General features: G+C 41.0%; 1 protein-coding gene across 1 annotated transcript; it reads right to left on the reverse strand.

The window, feature by feature from the left end:
• Positions 1–10,052: 10,052 nt before the first annotated feature.
• On the reverse strand, positions 10,053–15,752 carry LOC120476550 (acyl-CoA synthetase short-chain family member 3, mitochondrial-like). The gene is made up of 6 exons (XM_089127086.1): positions 15,619–15,752; positions 13,684–13,828; positions 13,043–13,231; positions 12,789–12,923; positions 11,713–11,853; positions 10,053–10,292 (listed from the first exon to the last, which is right to left on the reverse strand). The coding sequence occupies exons 2-6, from the start codon at positions 13,804–13,806 to the stop codon at positions 10,227–10,229; spliced, it is 654 nt and encodes a 217-aa protein (XP_088983212.1). The 5' UTR covers positions 13,807–13,828; positions 15,619–15,752; the 3' UTR covers positions 10,053–10,226.
• Positions 15,753–17,809: the final 2,057 nt, after the last annotated feature.

Consider the following 17,809-nt stretch of genomic DNA (forward strand, 5'->3'; position numbering starts at 1 on the left):
AAGAGCATCCTCTTCTTCGGGGCCGTTGGACTGCTGCATGGTAATGCCAAGGGATTCGGTCTCCCAGAAGGCCTTCGAGCGTTCTGAAACCAGTGCGTCTTCGTCGATACGGATGTGCGTGCACGCTGCGTCGGAAACACCGGACATTGTGACCGGTCCCTGCACTGACCGTCCGAAAATGCTCTCAACGGCCACCAGTGCATCCGTGATTCAATGCGAGCCTTTTCGTTTCATTTCTGCTTGGATGTGCTCACCTGGAATCTTCGTCACGGCAGTGCACACTTGTGGAGTTTCGAGAGCCTCCGCTTCCACTTCCTGATCTTTGTTCCAGATGCTTTGCAGAGTTACCTTCACTGTGTCGCGCCTGGATGTTGCTGGTGCCGTGGATCCGAAGGTATGAAGAGTGAACGTTTCTTGCTTCGTCACAGGTAACTTTAAAGCTCTCACCGTGTTCTCGCTGATGAAACTTCTCTGGCTGCCACCGTCCAGTGAGCAGCGAATGCTTTTACGTCCACCGGGTCCTTCTGCCCACGCTCTTACAGTCTGAAGGAGCACCGTGTTCTGCTTATCGGACTGCATTTTAACGGAATGGGTAGCAAACGAAGAAACTACGTCATCTTTATCGTCGACGTCTGAAGCGGTTGTTTCTCCTTTCTCGCACACAGTGCTATGATGCCTGCCACCACACACACAGTACAGGACACTTTGGCTTTGCAGAATCTTGCTATATGCTTCTGTCCAAGACAAACAAAGCATCGTCCCAGTTTCATCAATTTTGCTTTTCGTGCAGCAATTTCAGTTACTCTACACTGTTCTGTTTTGTGCGCTGCGCTATCGCGGAAAAGACAGTTTGGTATTTTTTGACTAGAGGTTTGCAGCACCGCAGCTGATGGCACGTTATGTTTTTTTCTGCTTCATTTCAATGAATGTCTCTGGTCTTTTAAATGGTTTGTGATAGCGCTGGCTGTCTTTGGAATGACCTGACTTAATCAGTTGCGTTGTTCTTTCTCCGCTCAAAATCTCGTTCTGCAGAAATTCCATAACTTCTGAGACTTTCCATTCATCACTGGATCCTCTTTGTCGACTGTGCTGAAGTGCAATGTCTTCCGGAATCATTCGTAGCAGAACAGGGCATAACAAGCTGCCATATGCTTCTGATGCAACACCCAGCGATTCGAAGCTACGAATCTGTACTTCACATTCGTCGTAGGATTTCTTCACTGGGCAGAGATTCGACGACTTGGTCACGTGCGCATCAATGAGCAGATCTTTTCTTCCGAACCGGTTCTGAAGCAGATCGATCGCGTGATCGTAATTGCTGTCGGTCAACATCAGTCCCGCTATAGCCTTTGAAGCAGCGCCGGCCACATATGCCTTTAAGTAATTAAACTTCTCTGTTTTGCTCGGCGCGTCATTTCTGTGAATGGCCGTTTCAAACTGATTCCAAAAGTCCTGCCACAAGCTAATGTCACCGCAATCAACTTGTTGATGATTAACTCGGGTAACTTAACTGTTTGTCCGCGCCGAGCTGGTAACGGCATCACGCGGCCTGCGGTCAGTGTTTTCCCGAACTCTCCGCATCACGCGCCGCACGCGGGCTTTCGCGCTGATGACTCGCTGGCCGTACTCCTGAGCGTCGACGACTTCATTTTCAAGATCCTCCGCATCTGTGTGCTCCTCTATTTCGGGATCTAACTCCAGCAGCGTTTCCTCTTTTGCAGATAACACGGCTAACGGTTCGCATAATCTGTCAACGACTGGATCTTCCTTGCTAACCTCCGTTTCTATGTCTTGCGAAAGTCTCGTCGTGGAACCGCGCACAGCTCTCCGTTTCCTGAGTAGTCTTTCAAGTCGCTCCGCCATTTCGGATGTTGCTTGCAAGTTATCCCGGGTTTCGGCACCAAAGAACGTCGTGTATTTTCTTCCTTGACCGGCAATAATGACCACTGACGACTTGAATTGAATAAACTGAACTGTTTACTGAAGTTTCTGAACTTGAATCATTAGACACAGCGCTCGCACGTGAAAACAATCTCTTTCTCTTTTTTTCCTCACATACACTGATGCATTATTGGTAGAATTCTCTTAAAGCTGAACACCCCCATTGATGTCAAACTGTTTCTGTTATTATTAAAGATAACAAATTCACATTTCTATTCTGATTAATTCACAACACTGGTAACATTATTGAAGTTATTGCAGTTCCTAGATAACATTTCACAATTCATATTTCGTTCGTCTCTTACCGACTAGGCACTGACTGACGTCATTCAATAAACACGACTCTCTGATTGGCTAAAACCTTTTTAAGCATATTTGAACTCTATAAATTCATCAGTATGAGGGGCTAAGACAAGTTCCTTTTGAGAAACGGGCCGGATGTAGGTCTTATCCTTGATTTGAATCTCAGCAGATCTGGTACGGCTTCAGCAGATCTTCGCAACTTTGCCTACCAACCGCAATGCTCGTGGTAGTTGCGGATCGATGAGCGCGTTACCACTGTTCCGATAGAAATGTCACCGGCGTCTGTGTGCCACTTGTTGCGGGTCTGTAGCGTGGGCAGGTAATGCTGGGTGAAACTTGACCAGAGGATAGACTACGAGTGGCAGTGAGCTATCTGGCCGCCCCGTCGGCAAATAATTCGGGTCGAGGTCAGCTGCATCGCTGGAAGTGTAACCCAAGGGCTTGCTATTAAGCATTCCCCTCCACCTCAATGAGGACTGTTTGGAGAACTTCCTCAGTTACGACTTGGGAGCTGACTGTGATGCGAAGAGCAGTCTTGACTGACCTCATTTCTCTTTCCCACACACCACCAAAGTGTGGGGCTCCAGGTGGGTTAAATTGGAAAGAAATCTTTTGTTTAGCTAAATGCAGCTGGATCTGTGACGGAGCGAGCGACGCAAAGGCTTCCCGCAACTCTTTCCGTCCTCCGTGAAAGTTAGTGCCGTTGTCTGAATATAACTCGCTATAAACCTCCTCAAAGCCATCAGAAAGGAATCAGCGTCAATAGCGGTGAGAAGGTCTCGATGAACACTTCGTGTCGTGAGGCACTTAAAGACGATTCCCCACATTTTCTCACATCGTCTGCCAATCTTAATTTGGAACGGCCCGAAACGGTCCATGCCCGTGCTGTGGAATGGGGGTTTGAGCAGTCTGAGTCGAGCTGGAGGTAGATCTGCCATTCGGGGAATAACTGGTTTGTTCTTCCGCGTTTGGCAGTCTTTGCACAAATGTTGCTGTTGTTTTCGTATATAGCTTCTCGTACCTCTCGGCATCCAAAAGCTTCTCCTTAACCAGCTCTTAGGAGTTTGTACTCGTCTGGAAAACTATCCATTCGAGACTTCTGCAGGATGTGCCATTCTGCAGTTGGGTAGTCCACTGCTGAAGGTGGTCCTGTATCAATTAGACCTTGAACCGTTGCCTCCAGGGAACCGGGAATGTCAGGAACATCTACTTCCGTCCTGAGTCCACAGAAGATTCCTTTGCGCTGCTCTGTTTTGATTTCTGGTGGTTGAATAGAAGGACAGAAAGGCCATACTGACTCAGACTCAAGCAGGAATGATGGTCCTTGGCTCCATCTGTCGGGCACTGACAGCTGAAGAAGAGTTTTACCTCGGGTCAGGTCATCAGCTGGATTACTGCTGGAATCCACACATCGCCAGGAACATTCAGTTGTCGGCTCTCGAATTTCGGCTATCCCGGTTCCAACAAACACCTTGAAACACGGTGGTGGACTCGGTCCATGGCGTCACTGTATTCATCTCGACGGTGAGCTCGGTTTTTTTCAACGGTTTGGCTAATTGGGCACCATTCAGGGCAGCACGAAGCTCTGGTCGAGGAATCGTCAGACGTCGTTTTGGGGCGACCTTGGACCTCGCTAGTACAAAGGCTAATTGAATACGACCACCGTCGTTTTTTGTACTGTTTGAATAAAGGGTGGCAGTCTTTCATAATCAACTGTTGTTGTGGACTATATACTGGAGGTATATTTTAAGGGGCTAATTGAGAAAAGTGCTATATTTTTATTAGTTTAAGAATAAAATAAAAATATCAGATTTATATCGGTATCGGCAAAAGCCAAATCTGCGGCATCGGTATCGGAAGTGAAAAAGTGGTCTCGGGACATCCCTACATGAACCCTGTCGTTAAAAAAGTGTCTCAGAAAAGTACTGTTACCTCTGAGGAAACCAGCATTATTTGCCACCTGGTTTGATGCTTTGTATCTAATGCATTGATATTCAAATATTTATCTGTGTGACATAAGTGTCCAAACACGTTTTGGGGACCATTGTAAATACATAGAGAAAGAGATTACTTGAATATACTGCACATAAACATTTCATTACATTTTAGGGGAAGCCGTAGTTGTTGCCACTGATACAAAAATAAAACAAACTTGTTTGCAGATGCCTCACTGAAGATGTTACATGTCGTGGGCCATTAAATGAACAGATTTGAGTTTACCTGCTGAGTGGGTACTGTTTCCCGTGTTCTGCCTGAGGGTCATGTTGGCGAATGGCTCTGATAGCAGTGGGAGCGGTAAACATAGAGGCTGTTTCGTGCTCAGACATCACACGGAAAAAGGCCCCCGGGGTCCGGAGTCCCCACAGGTTTACCCTGCGGAAACAGCAACTGCTTAGAGCATCTGAATGTATAAATGAGGCCAATGTCTTCAGAGACTCAATATTATGTTCAATATTATGTTAAAAAAAAAAAAAATCAACAAAATGACTGAACATTTCCAATTAAAAACCCCAACAAAATTACTGAATTACAATATTTTGAAAAAAAGTCGAATTTTATATCCTACTGAAGTTGCTAAATTTTAATATTTTGCACACCCATCTGTTGCAAGTACAACAATTTTCCCAACACTTTTGAACTGTACAAGTCTCCCAGTGTCAGACTGGATCAGTATGGGGCATTTGCTTCGGTTGGGGAGTGAATATAAAATCAAGGATGTGTTTGAAAAGGTGCCTGGGTGGCAGATGGCCAAAACGTATGGCAAAGGAACGGAATAATATTGTTACAGAGAGATTGCACACACAAGTAGCTCTGCACAACACTGAGCGGTTCAAATATTCATGTTTCTGCCATGCTGCTCAGAGAGAATACTCTTAGAGATAAACGATGACTTCATATTACAACAAATCAAACGGATTGCACATTCATCTTGTTTCTAGAACAGCGTTCGTTTCCATTTTAGTGAGAAAAAAATGGCAATCAATTTCTAAATTCTGAGATTTTTCTTGTTGTTATAGAAAAAAAAGTACAGGTCTACCTACGGCTGATTGATTCCAAAGAAAGAAAGTAAAGTGGGGAAAGATTGTTTAACTGATCAAGAACAAGAACAAGGTTTTTCCTTGATTTACAATGTTCAAAACAAGGATCTGCATCTGTTGCACGTCAGCTTCAATCAGCAATTGGCAGGCGTTTAATGTTCGTTTTGTTTACCCCACTTTTAATATTAATATAAATGATCCAATATTTTGAAGTGAGTGATGTTTGCTCAAAGACTGGTTTTGCCAGGTCTTTGCTTTGCGGTTGCTAAAGTGCTCTGAGGGGTTTACACTTCATTGCTACGTGGTCTTAGGGGGTTCCTTCGTTATTGATAGGGCACTGATAGGTAATTATTAGTGTGATCTGGATGGTTACTTACTAGCAAAACAGCCTGTTTTGTTTTGTTGTTTTTTTGGGTGAACCAATTACATCAATACGATCTTACTAGTGCAAATTGGAGATTTGAAATGTGAAATTTAAAAAAATTAGACAGAGAAAAAATGTATTGCGATATGCACTACACAAATAAATCTGAATGATTCATATTATTTGGAAGTAAAGATATACACTAGTCAACATTTGAAGTGGATCAAAATCTTTCATCAAAGTTATAAATGAATTTTGAACAATACCCGTTCTTGTCTTAGGACTTTAATTTAAACTTTAATCAACTATTTTGATCAACTTCAGATAATCCCAGATATTACTTTATTAATTTATTTCAGCTTTAGTCTTGTACAATGACAACCTAAATCTCAACAATATTACGCTATTTTTCTTGCAAATATTTTACAAACAGGGTCCCTAGCAAGGGGGTGATTATATTTGGGGTCATTGGTGTTAAAAAGTTTGAAACCTGTTTTCTTAGCGATCACCACTACTGAATAAATCAGATCAGGTTTGGCATGTTGCATTAGTTGGGCATTAGTTGATAGTATAAACCCAATACGTTCATAAATCTGCATAATTACAAAAGACATTAATTAAAACAGCCTGAGGGCTTTTTTGGTCTGGGTTGATCATAGAACAATTGCCACCAATGGTCTCTACGATCAACTTAGGCTATTGGGAAGCACAGCCCTGGACATTAACATTGTATGAGAGATCTATTGAAATCAAACTTCCATTAGCAGACTAATAAATTCTGTGAGCATCTCCCATTTTCTCATGTGGAGCGAAACAACACATCTAATCAGCAGAGATGCCAGTGCTGAATTCACCTTGACATAAAACCAAACACATGATCGTCTCCCACCGAGTGCAAATGATTTTAATATTCATGCTGCGATCTCAGCTAAGACTCATGAGGAGAACTAGTTTAATACTGTAAGAGCTGCTTTGTTACCAGTACAAAAGCAACAGCAAATCGAATGCTCAACAAAGTCAAACTGAGCACAAATTAGGAATTTGCATTAGAATTTGCTTCCTTGCATTCATTCCCCTCGAGAAATTAATGTTAGGGCCTGTAAAAATCCACAGTACGGACAACAGTTCAGCATGAGTGTCAGGATCCAGCAAACCACAACGGCAGTTAATTGACTGTTAGCTGGAGCGGTCCACGGGTCAAATGCTATAAGCACTCACACTCATTTCAAATTCGCTCATTTTTGCACACACATGCCCCGTACCTCGTAGAGCACGGTTGTGTTGCCGTGTAGAAGCGGACCGTAGCAGATATAGAAGTGGCCCACCACCCAGCCAAGGTCAGACGCAGCCCACCAAACCTGACAGAGAGAGACGTGAAGGTTAAACAATGTGAGACAGAAGCTTTTTCAAGGGGTCATGTCATGCATTTATCATAATTTTGGTCAACCAAGGTCAGACTAAAACTTCAGATGAGAAAGTCCTGTCACAATAGTAACATTATGACTTCAGAAATTGGACAGGCAAAAAAGTCCATTGTCTATTGTCAATAGTGTAGCAATGTATGTATTTCGCGCCCATGCTAAATTTCAGATGGTGTGGATTCCTATTGAAATAGCTGTATAACGTCCACAAAAATCCAGCAAACAATGGTAAATGTGACCTTCCCATATCATTGGAATGAAGGGATGCTACACAGTTTTTCCCCATTTTACTTTTTAATGAGCACTCGTTTTAGATCAGGGAGGAAGTGTGTTTTCAAAGTACATCAAATCTTTATTCTTAAAGGTGTCATATAATGCCATTTTGTACATGTTAATATGAATGTTTAGGGTCTAAATGAAAACTTTGTAATACTTTTATTAAAAATTCTCATTAGTATTTTAAGAAAACACCATTTTACCTGGTCAAAATCAGCTCTTGTTTTTAGCACTCCATTTCAGTGCATATGTCTTTAAATAATAAACCCCGCCCCTCTGTTCTGTGGGCGTGAACGCACGTAGAGTGTTGCCTTGACAACAGTTGAAGGTTTTGGAGAGAGAATGGCAGCGGGATTCTCTGAGGACACATCTGTGCAACCCTATCATTTTGAAGCGGAGTCGCACCGCAAAGAAGTTCGACAATCAAGGCTTGAGGACGTTTCTGAATGGTTGGTTAACGTAATGTTACTTTGATCTATCTTTGTATGCACTGGCAGAGTAGAGTAGTGAGATGCAAACGCTGTGTTTACTGATGTATACAGTTCATTGACAGATTGACGTTACAACTAATGGTCATGAAACACTTTTTTCCTGTGATTTGCAAAGATTAATATAAAGATTAATAAAACTTTAGGTGCAGAGGGAACATTAATAGTTGGTACTGATTATTTTTTCAGCAGCAGCAGCTTCTTAGCAAAACCAGCTTCATACTGATCCTCATTTATAAAGCAGTCTGGTGAGAAATGATTCGCGCAAACAAGAAAGTATTGACGTTGATCGTGGGGAATACTCCCTTCGCAAACAAAACTCAGCCACTGTGCCTTCAGCTGTTCAAATTTAGGAACATCAGAATGATTTCTGTGTTTATTATTGCACCCAAGAACAGAACAACACAGTCGCTTAGACGCCATTCTGCTCCAGTGTATCAACAATGACGGACTATAGTCTATGATGACGGCTCGCTCAGGGCGGGTCTGTGTTGAAACACTGCTGTCAATCAACAACCGCGGGAGGGGCGTGCGACTGTGTGACGTCGCACGGTCGAACGGCTCGATTTGAGGCAGGGGAAAACATATAAGGAGATAAAAACAAAAGCACTGGATGGATTTTTATCAATGAATGATGGTTGTGTACAGGCACTGACAACACACATTACAGTACAATCAACTTGTAAAAGTGCACGTACCATTATATGACCTCTTTAATTTTTTTTTTATAAAAATGTAGTTCTTCAAGACATTACCACTTGCAAAAATCACAGATCATGACGTACCTCACCAGGAGACAGTCCATAAACGTTAGACATGGTCCAGTTTAACATCACAGCATATCCTCTTGAATCTCTGACTACACCCTGAAGAGAAGAAAGAAAAGAAAGACATTAATTACAGGAAGCAAACATCACTGTTAAGGCCCTTTTTTTTTTTCTTAAAGAACAAGTTCAGTATTTTACACTTAAAGCCCTGTTTTAGGATCGTTTCTGATGAAACAGGATGGTTAAGATTGAAATTTGGACACATGCTGCTGGCCCAAGAATTTTCGGTTTCTGTGGTTGCATATAGAACAATCTGGAACAATCCTACCTAAAACGCATTAAACTTTAGTTTACAAAGATGTGAAACTCACAGAATGGTCTGGGGTTTTCACCAATATGCTCACACAAAAATCTCTGAAAAAGATGCTTTCCAACAGGTTTTATCGTAACGTTTTTGTCTAAGTAAAGTTGATGGAGTTGGACAAAAACTACAATAAAAAAACCTGGAAAGGGGATGGGGGCAATGGCCCCAAAAAACATCCACTGCTTTAATACTGATATATTATTATTCATTTTCTATTATTCATGTAAATACTTTTTTATTTACAAAGCCTTCAAGACAATCATGTATCATGTAATCACGTTTTATTTCATAATCATGTGAGATGAACAAAACACAATTAATCACCAATATATGTATTACATTTCATTTGGTCCTTACAGTCAGTAAATCATTTTCAAATCAGGTTGAGGGTTGATAATGAGGGACACATTTTGAGTTAGATCCTGTGTGTGCCAAACAGACTTCGCTCCATAAATCGGACGGGTGTGTATGAGAGCAAGCAAGGGCCATTAGCAAGTGTTTTATGTACAGGGCAGCATTGCCTTGAGCCGTATATTTCACACTGGCTGAAGACTGGGTCAGTGGAGAGCCGTATTTGTTCCCTCTGCCTTCAGGCCTTGTAACTTCCTCTTGTGCTCCTTGTACTCACTTTCTCTTGACTTGCTTCTTGTTCAGTCAAAGTACATATAAAAGTGAGTTGTCAGGGATTGACAAGCACCTGAGGCATGCTGACACAAATTTCAAGACGCTATTATCCTCTTGGACAATATTAAATTGGCAAAATATTTTTTTTTTCTTGGGGTGGAACAAAAGAATAAAGTATGGGATCATGTAGGAATTAAAGTATGGGAAATGTAGGAAGTTAAAGAATACACTGCTTAAAATGGTTCAAAACAACCATTGATGGGTTATTTGGCACCCGGGTTCTGGGTAAATATTGGACGTAGCTATTATTTCTGGGTAAATATTGCATAGAACACATGCTGGGTTCTTTATTTTGGGTTTTATACATTAACCTTTTTCCTAATTTGTTGCAAACAACCTCATATTGAAGGTTTCTCATTTGAAATAATACATTTAAAATCATTAAATATCTAGAACAGGGGCAGTATAAAATATTAAATATTTTTTATTCAATGACAAGTCAGTCTTTGACAATCATAAAATACTCAAAAACATATTGAAAATATTTTAGAAAGTCTCAGGATGAGAGAATCTGTGGGAAGAAAACTGGTATCAGGTTTGGCAGGAGGTCAAACTTCCATTTGACGGCACATGACATTGTTTACTCTGAGTGTAGATCCGGTGTATGCTGCGTCTGTAGAAGGAGAGCGTTCCAAGCAGGCGTTAGCTGTGATGGACATGTGAACAAAAAAGGTATAATGTGAGAAAACAGAGGTTTTCCTGTTTCTACAGTAAAAAAAATATTTAAGGAAAACAATGTAATACAAACCTTAATTTCTTTTCAGGAAGTTTCCCTTCAGGACGTTTTCTCTCAAAATAGACCGCAAATGACAATTGGCAGATTTATCCAGTTTTAACCGGTACGACACAGACTACCCAACATTGTAACAACAATAAAAATAACCCAATAAAAAAATACCAAACTGGCTGAATCAAAAATATAACCCAATATTTTTAGCTGATATTTTGCTGATCATCAAAAAAACTGAATATATCAAAATGATTTTAAAGCATTTTAATTACACATAGCATATTTGAAAAATAAAAACAGCCTGCAGTTTGGAAATACATAATGAGAAAACACGATACATCAAAATAAGAGTTCAATGTTTTTAGTTTCTTTTTTACTTATTTTGCCCTGAACCGCAACGTAAAAAAAAAATAGCATTTCAAGATTAAAGTCGAAATGTTTTGAGATTAGATTCTCAAAATTTCGACATTAAAGCCGAAACGTTTTTGAGAATAAAGTCAATACATTACGATAATAGGAGTGTGTACATGCATAGTAGTGCGTGTCCACTACCACAGAGCACGCGTGTGTGTGTGTGTGTGTGTGTGTGAAAAGAAATGCACTCTCCCTCTTCACCGTAAATATGCTCTGGATACATTTTAAGTGCATCATCCTGTGATTTCCTCACATTTAATAACCACTAGTAGTGGAGGAGAGATTCTGATATGATTGTAAAGCACTTTGAGTGTAGGCCTAGTAGACATGAAAGCACTATATAAATGCCCCATTCATTCATTCATTCATTCATTCATTCATTCATTCATTCATTCATTCATTCATTCATTCATTCATTCATTCATTCATTCAGCTAGATATCTCCAATCAGTCTGAAAAGTGTTTTCCGGGTTGGTTTTCCTATAGGCTAAAGTCTATTCCGGCGCATTATAATGTCTATATGGTAGCCAGATTGGCACCTGTTGAATCTCCTTTTGTAGAAACAAATTACAGACACAAACGCACACACACACTCGCTATGCCACATTATGAATGCCTGTGTGTGCGGCAATGTGAGACAATGGCAAGCACACACGCAGCTTTCATACGGAAGACTGTTTTCTCGTACACTCGAAATGTTTCGACTTTAATCTCGAAATAGTCCTAGATTTTTTTTTTTACATTGCGGTTCAGGGCTTCCGTAGTGTCCTATAGTGAAACAGGAGAGTTTATAAAGATGTATGGCTCATGGTCTCCAGCTAACACAATACGCAATAAACAAAGCACCAAACAGCATGGATCTATTCCACACAAAACAAGCTGCGTGCCTTATCGCTGTGTACTGTCATAAACAATATTTTACCTTAGAAGTGCCAGTAGTGCCGGAGGTGTACAGGACGTACAGAGGATGATGATCGGGGACGGACACACAGTCATGAGGGCGGGCAGTGGCCATTTCCTCCTCCCAGTCCAAACTCAGGTCAGGGCGCGTGGACATCTTTTCCTATGGGAAAGAAATGGGAAAAGGTGTTAAAGCATGCTCCTCAGAATGATCAGAGAATGATATTAGGAAGCAAGTCTAGCTGAAGTCCAGGCAGCAGTTATTTTAGTATTATTTAAGTAGTTGTATCATTTTTATTCATATTTTGAATTAGCTTTTATTTTAGTTTGATCATTGTTTTTTAATTGTTCTTTTGTCTTTCATCTAATATTTAGACTTTATTTTCCAGTGTTTCAGGTGCCTTAAAGGAATAGTTCACATACATTTTTTTATTTCTGCCATGATTTATACACCATGATGCCGTTTCAAAGCCGTATGACTTCCTCTTTTTTCCCCTACTTGTATTTCAGGCATATCAATTAAGTTGTGAGAAACACAAAAAAACTTATTTAAGTCTTATAGACACGTTTTATGATTAATTACAGAAATCTCTTTTTTTATGCTTTTTTTTTTTTTTGTACAATGTCCATTGCTGGCAAATATCAAAATGTAACACTTGATTTTGTTGGATAAGTGTGTAAACCCAGTGTTTTGGTATTTGTTGCGGCAGTGCATGGATGTGTTTTCATTCTAATCAAGTAGTTTTGAATATTCCAAAATATTCTGTAAATAAGATCCTGTTATTGAGTAATCTTCTAAAGTTCTAACAGGATATACACCTCTGTGGCTAGCAAATTCTCTCTCAGATTTTTTTTTTTTTTTTTTTTTTTACTGATTTCCAAAACGTGTTCTTCTTTACAAACCATTCGGGATTCATCCTGCATCCCAAACCGCTGGAAAATAAAAAAGCTATTTGAAAACAGTTTCCATGACAACACAGGATGAAGCTTAAGCAATTTCCTGCGTTGTGAAATCAACATACTGATTGTAGATGTAGTTTTATTGTAGTTTGACAATTAAACTGGCATCCAGGTGCCGTGGGGTTTTTGGTAACTCACCATGCTGGGCCGGTTGTAGATGAGGACTTTGTGTGGTTTGTGAGTGCTGAGCTCCAGAGCTTTCTCCACCAGGGGAATGTACTCCACTCTTCTGCCTGGCTCGATGCCATATGATGCCGTCACCAGCAACTTGGGCTGTGGGGAAAAAGATGATTTAAGATTGCAAGTGGTTTTTGCAACCTCAGCAGGGATATGCATTTACAAAAATAGCTTTTTATTATTCATTTTCATAAAAAGAAAACCCAATGGCTTGCCTTAGCATGGTCGATACGGACGGAAAACTCTTTGGATGCAAATCCTCCAAATATGAGGCTGTGGGTGGCACCAATACGGGCACATGCCAGCATGGCGAACATGGCCTGAGGAACCATAGGCATATAGATCACCACCAGATCACCCATCTTCACGCCATGCCTCACCAGAACCCCCGCCAACCTGGACACCTACAAACAGGTGTATGGAAGGTAAACTTTATGGATACATTACATTTACAAACTAGAGGCAAGTCAGAAATATTAAAATATCAATTCATCAAAACAACAGAAAGTGTACACTGAATGCAAATCGGTCCAGCATTCTATGAAGAGTAGAAAGGTTATTGAATTCAAAGACTTAATGTGCGGTCAACATTTGATCATGTCCGGTGAATTTTCGTGGGCAAAATTCAATAGGGACCCACGCAATTGGGAATTTCGCTAAATATTCCCCATATAGATTTATCCACGGGTTCAAGTTGGTCACGCACATTCACTCCATAGATCAGCAGAGTGCTGCTTCTTTTGAAAGTGACTTCTGTGTGAGCTCATACATCAATACACTATTGACAGATATTGACAATAGACCCTTTTTGCCTGTGAGATTTCACTAATGTGACCGCACCTTCTTTGTTTTTTACCTGCTCCTGCATTTCTCTGTATATGATGACCTCTTTAGTGCCAGGAACAGGACTGTCATAAATGACAGCTGCTTGATCACCTCTTCCATTCTCCACATGCCGATCGACAGCATTATAACACATATTCAGCTTTCCTCCAACAAACCTGTAATGGAAACAGTTGTTCTTAAAGAAATAGTTGAACTGAAGTAATACGCATGTTGTGATACCTTGACCATTATCAATTTAAAAAGCTTAAAAGAATACTAATCAAAATGTTTAAAATGCTATTTACCATCATGCACAAATCAAAATGCACTTCAATAAATATTACTAATAGAATTAATCGAATTTTAAGTCTTTTTGAAGGAACCATAAGCCATGAACCAGCTGTGAGATGAATCATAGCGTTACAAACTTTAAAGGTGCCCTCTGGGATAAAAAATCAAATCATATTCCAAACCAGATGGGGGCAGTATACCTCCAGAAAAATACCTCCGCGGCCGCGCGCACTCATGTCTTCAAACAACACGGCGAGCGGGTCTCCCTCGCGCATATTAATCAGTAAAACTAATAGTAAAAGGTTGGAAGACCGCAGTTTCACGTGGATCAATTGGAGATTTTCAGAGATTAGAGACTAAATGAACAACATCTCAATACTAAATTATAAAGGCCGTCTCATAGACAAGCCGGTGCATTTCGACGATATGGGAAAATTAAAGCCCAGGCATTTTTAGATAATGGTATTCATTTTGTTCATGTTACATTTTTTATCATTAGTTTGAATTAATTTGACAGACAGCATTCCCTGATGTGGACCAAGCTAGCGTCTTTCAGAGCTGCCAACTCTCACAAATTCACCGTGAGACAACACAGCTTTTCACACACTCTCACGCCACATCCATTTTGTCATGCACAGAAAAGGACACAGAGACCGATCTCAGCTCTCAGATTCTGTTAATTTTATTACGCAATTTAATCAATAAATGCAGTTTTGGCGCTTGTAAATGTTAGACGACAGATCCCTAGCGCACGTGAACCGATCATCTCTACTAGCTAATGGTAAACGAACACTGTTGAAAGATATGTTACAACTTACCAAAATGTATTCCTCATGCATAATATCGACCAATCATTTATTTAACTCATCCCTGAACTGAAATTTAGTAGCGGGCTGTATTTCCACACGACATGACATCAGGTTCAAGTACACACAAGCCGGCGCGACTTACTCGTGTTACTGCAGTTTGGCTGACCAGTGCTAACGTTGCCCGCCCGCATACCGCCTCCCATGGCCGAAACTGGTATTACGACACCTGCCGGGCCGGGGCTAATAATTTAGCATGCTAATTTAGGTTATATCTCGGCAGCACTATAACTTGCCAGTTTTTTAATGACATCATTGCACTTATTTCTTCTCATTCTGGATATTTTTACCTCAATTATTCCATATGGCACCTAGGGCCTATATTTGAAAATCGGAAAGTACGAGAAAAAAACTAAAACAATGAATAAATATAAAACTACCGAATTTAAGACATCTTTTAACTACAAACAATCTCATTTATTCAATGTCAATCACAAAAAAACGTAAATTGACATTATTCATAATTTACTCTTCCTCGTGTTTTGTTTCTCCCGAAAGCTATATTTAATATATTTTTTTCGGTAGAACTGTTATTTTGAATAATGTTGAGTGAACTTTCATTTATAGCATTTCTTTTTCCATACAGTGAAAGCAAATGGTTCATTTATAGCATTTCTTTTTCCATACAGTGAAAGCGAATGGTGACTGAGTCTGAGGCTGTCATAGTGCCTCACATCATGTTTTGGTGAACTTTTTCTTGTTTAGCTACAGGTATCACGCCCGAGACCCAATGTTCAATTCTATGAACTGTTGAACGTAAAAACGTAACACAAACACCCCCTAATACTGTAGACTAGTAGGCTACTTACCATTTTGGAAACACTGTATCCGTATCATCCAGAGTGATGGGCCAGTGTTCAAACCAAGTAATCCTACGAGCTGCTTCACTCCAAAACTTTTCTGGTTTGTCACGTGCCAGGCCAAACGCGTCCTCATACGTGTATTTTGATGGAAACGCGCGAATAAAATGTTTCCTGTAAGCGTTATCATTTGTGTTTGGCTTATAAGCCAGCGGTATACATCCATGTCCGATATTAGTCTTTACATTTTGCAGGTAACTAGGTCCAGACACACCTGTGCAAGAAAACTTCAGCCTCAACAAACCTCCAGAGCCTGCAGCACTCACTGTTTTGTTACTTTCCTTCACTCTAGACGCAGTTACATTTCCAATGCTGATGTGTTTTAAACGCGTAGTTTGGAAAAGACGAATGTTTTGGCGTTATCTATTCAGAATGTCGTCGTTTCAGCTGCAATGTTTACTGACAATAGCGAGCTCCAAATTTCTCAACTCAAAAATGGCCGCGAAATAATTCAATACTTCAGATCACAGGCAGAGGCAACTCCAAGATACTGCAATCCATGCAATGAGATCATTACGTAATGTTGGGACTTTAGGGTGTCCTTTATGAAACACAATGTTTAAGCACGGCTATAGTAGGCCTATGCTTATAAATGTGTATATAGCCTACACATATTGTTTTCGAACTGTTTCTAATTCAAAGAACTACTGTGTGAAAGACAATTATTAAAAATATTATGTGGAAAATATTTACTTTGTAATAAATCTAGTATTTTTCTGCTCTGAGCACTGTTAGCTTTAAGTTAAAAAAAAAACACAATTTATTGGACAGAATTCAATTCAATTTTTCAGGTTATAATTGCTCCACAAGCAGCTTGCCCTTAACCCGCATTAGGCCACAGTGAACAGAGGGAACCAATAGAAACACTAAACTCTTTAGCAAGCAAAGTAATAATGTTGAGGGTTTGTTTTGTTTTACACTATTGTTCTCTGAAATCTTCCATTGACCCTCTAGCATATGTGTCCCTCTGGCCTACAGTCAAATCAATAACAGAAAGAAATGATATATTCACTCCAACCTACCTTACACACTAGCAGTGGCGGTTCTACTTTGAATTACACCCAGGGCGAGACCCCCTTCGAGCGCCTTATTATAGGCTACTGTAAAAACTCATAATTAAAGTTGATTGTAGTTGATCTTTATGAAAAGTATTAGATAATATGGTGACCAAAATAATCACATACACAGAATCTTGTTCAAAAAGCCTAATACACAGTGAAATCAATTCACCAAGTTAATAACATTAAAGATTTGTTTTAAAGGACTGTCTTTCATTTTACCTAATAAACTTAAAAAAAAAGGTTAATATAAACATAAACCTCATATTTCAGCATTTAAATCATCTTTATAAAAAGAATGAGTCAATAAAGATACATTACTGACATTTATAATGCACAGTAGCTTATCTTGTAGCTTATCTTTTATTATTGAACTCTCCTCCCCGCTGGTTCCGTCCAGCCCTCCCGAGCCTGAACTCTCTCCACCGCTGGTTCCGTCCAGCCCTCCCGAGCATGAACTCTCCTCTCCGCTGGTTCCGTCCAGCCCTCCCGAGCCTGAACTCTCCTCTCCGCTGGTTCCGTCCAGCCCTCCCGAGCCTGAACTTTCAGCCCCGCTGGTTCCGTCCAGCCCTCCCGAGCCTGAACTCTCTCTCCACCGCTGGTTCCGTCCAGCACTCCCGAGCCTGAACTCTCCTCTCCGCTGGTTCCGTCCAGCTCTCCCGAGCCTGAACTCTCTCTCCACCGCTGGTTCCGTCCATCTCACCCGAGCCTAAACTCTCCTCCCCGCTGGTTCCGTCCAGCCCTCCCGAGCCTGAACTCTCCTCTCCGCTGGTTCCGTCCAGTCCTCCCGAGCCTGAACTCTCTCTCCACCGCTGGTTCCGTCCAGCCCTCCCGAGCCTGAACTCTCTCCACCGCTGGTTCCGTCCAGCTCACCCGAGCATGAACTCTCTCTCCACCGCTGGTTCCGTCCAGCCCTCCCGAGCCTGAACTCTCTCTCCACCGCTGGTTCCGTCCAGTCCTCCCGAGCCTGAACTCTCTCTCCACCGCTGGTTCCGTCCAGCCCTCCCGAGCCTGAACTCTCTCCACCGCTGGTTCCGTCCAGCTCACCCGAGCATGAACTCTCTCTCCACCGCTGGTTCCGT

Source organism: Pimephales promelas, chromosome 24 (assembly GCF_988280905.1).
Source record: "Pimephales promelas chromosome 24, fPimPro1.hap1.1, whole genome shotgun sequence".
In the NCBI taxonomy this organism is placed as follows: Eukaryota; Metazoa; Chordata; class Actinopteri; order Cypriniformes; family Leuciscidae; genus Pimephales; species Pimephales promelas.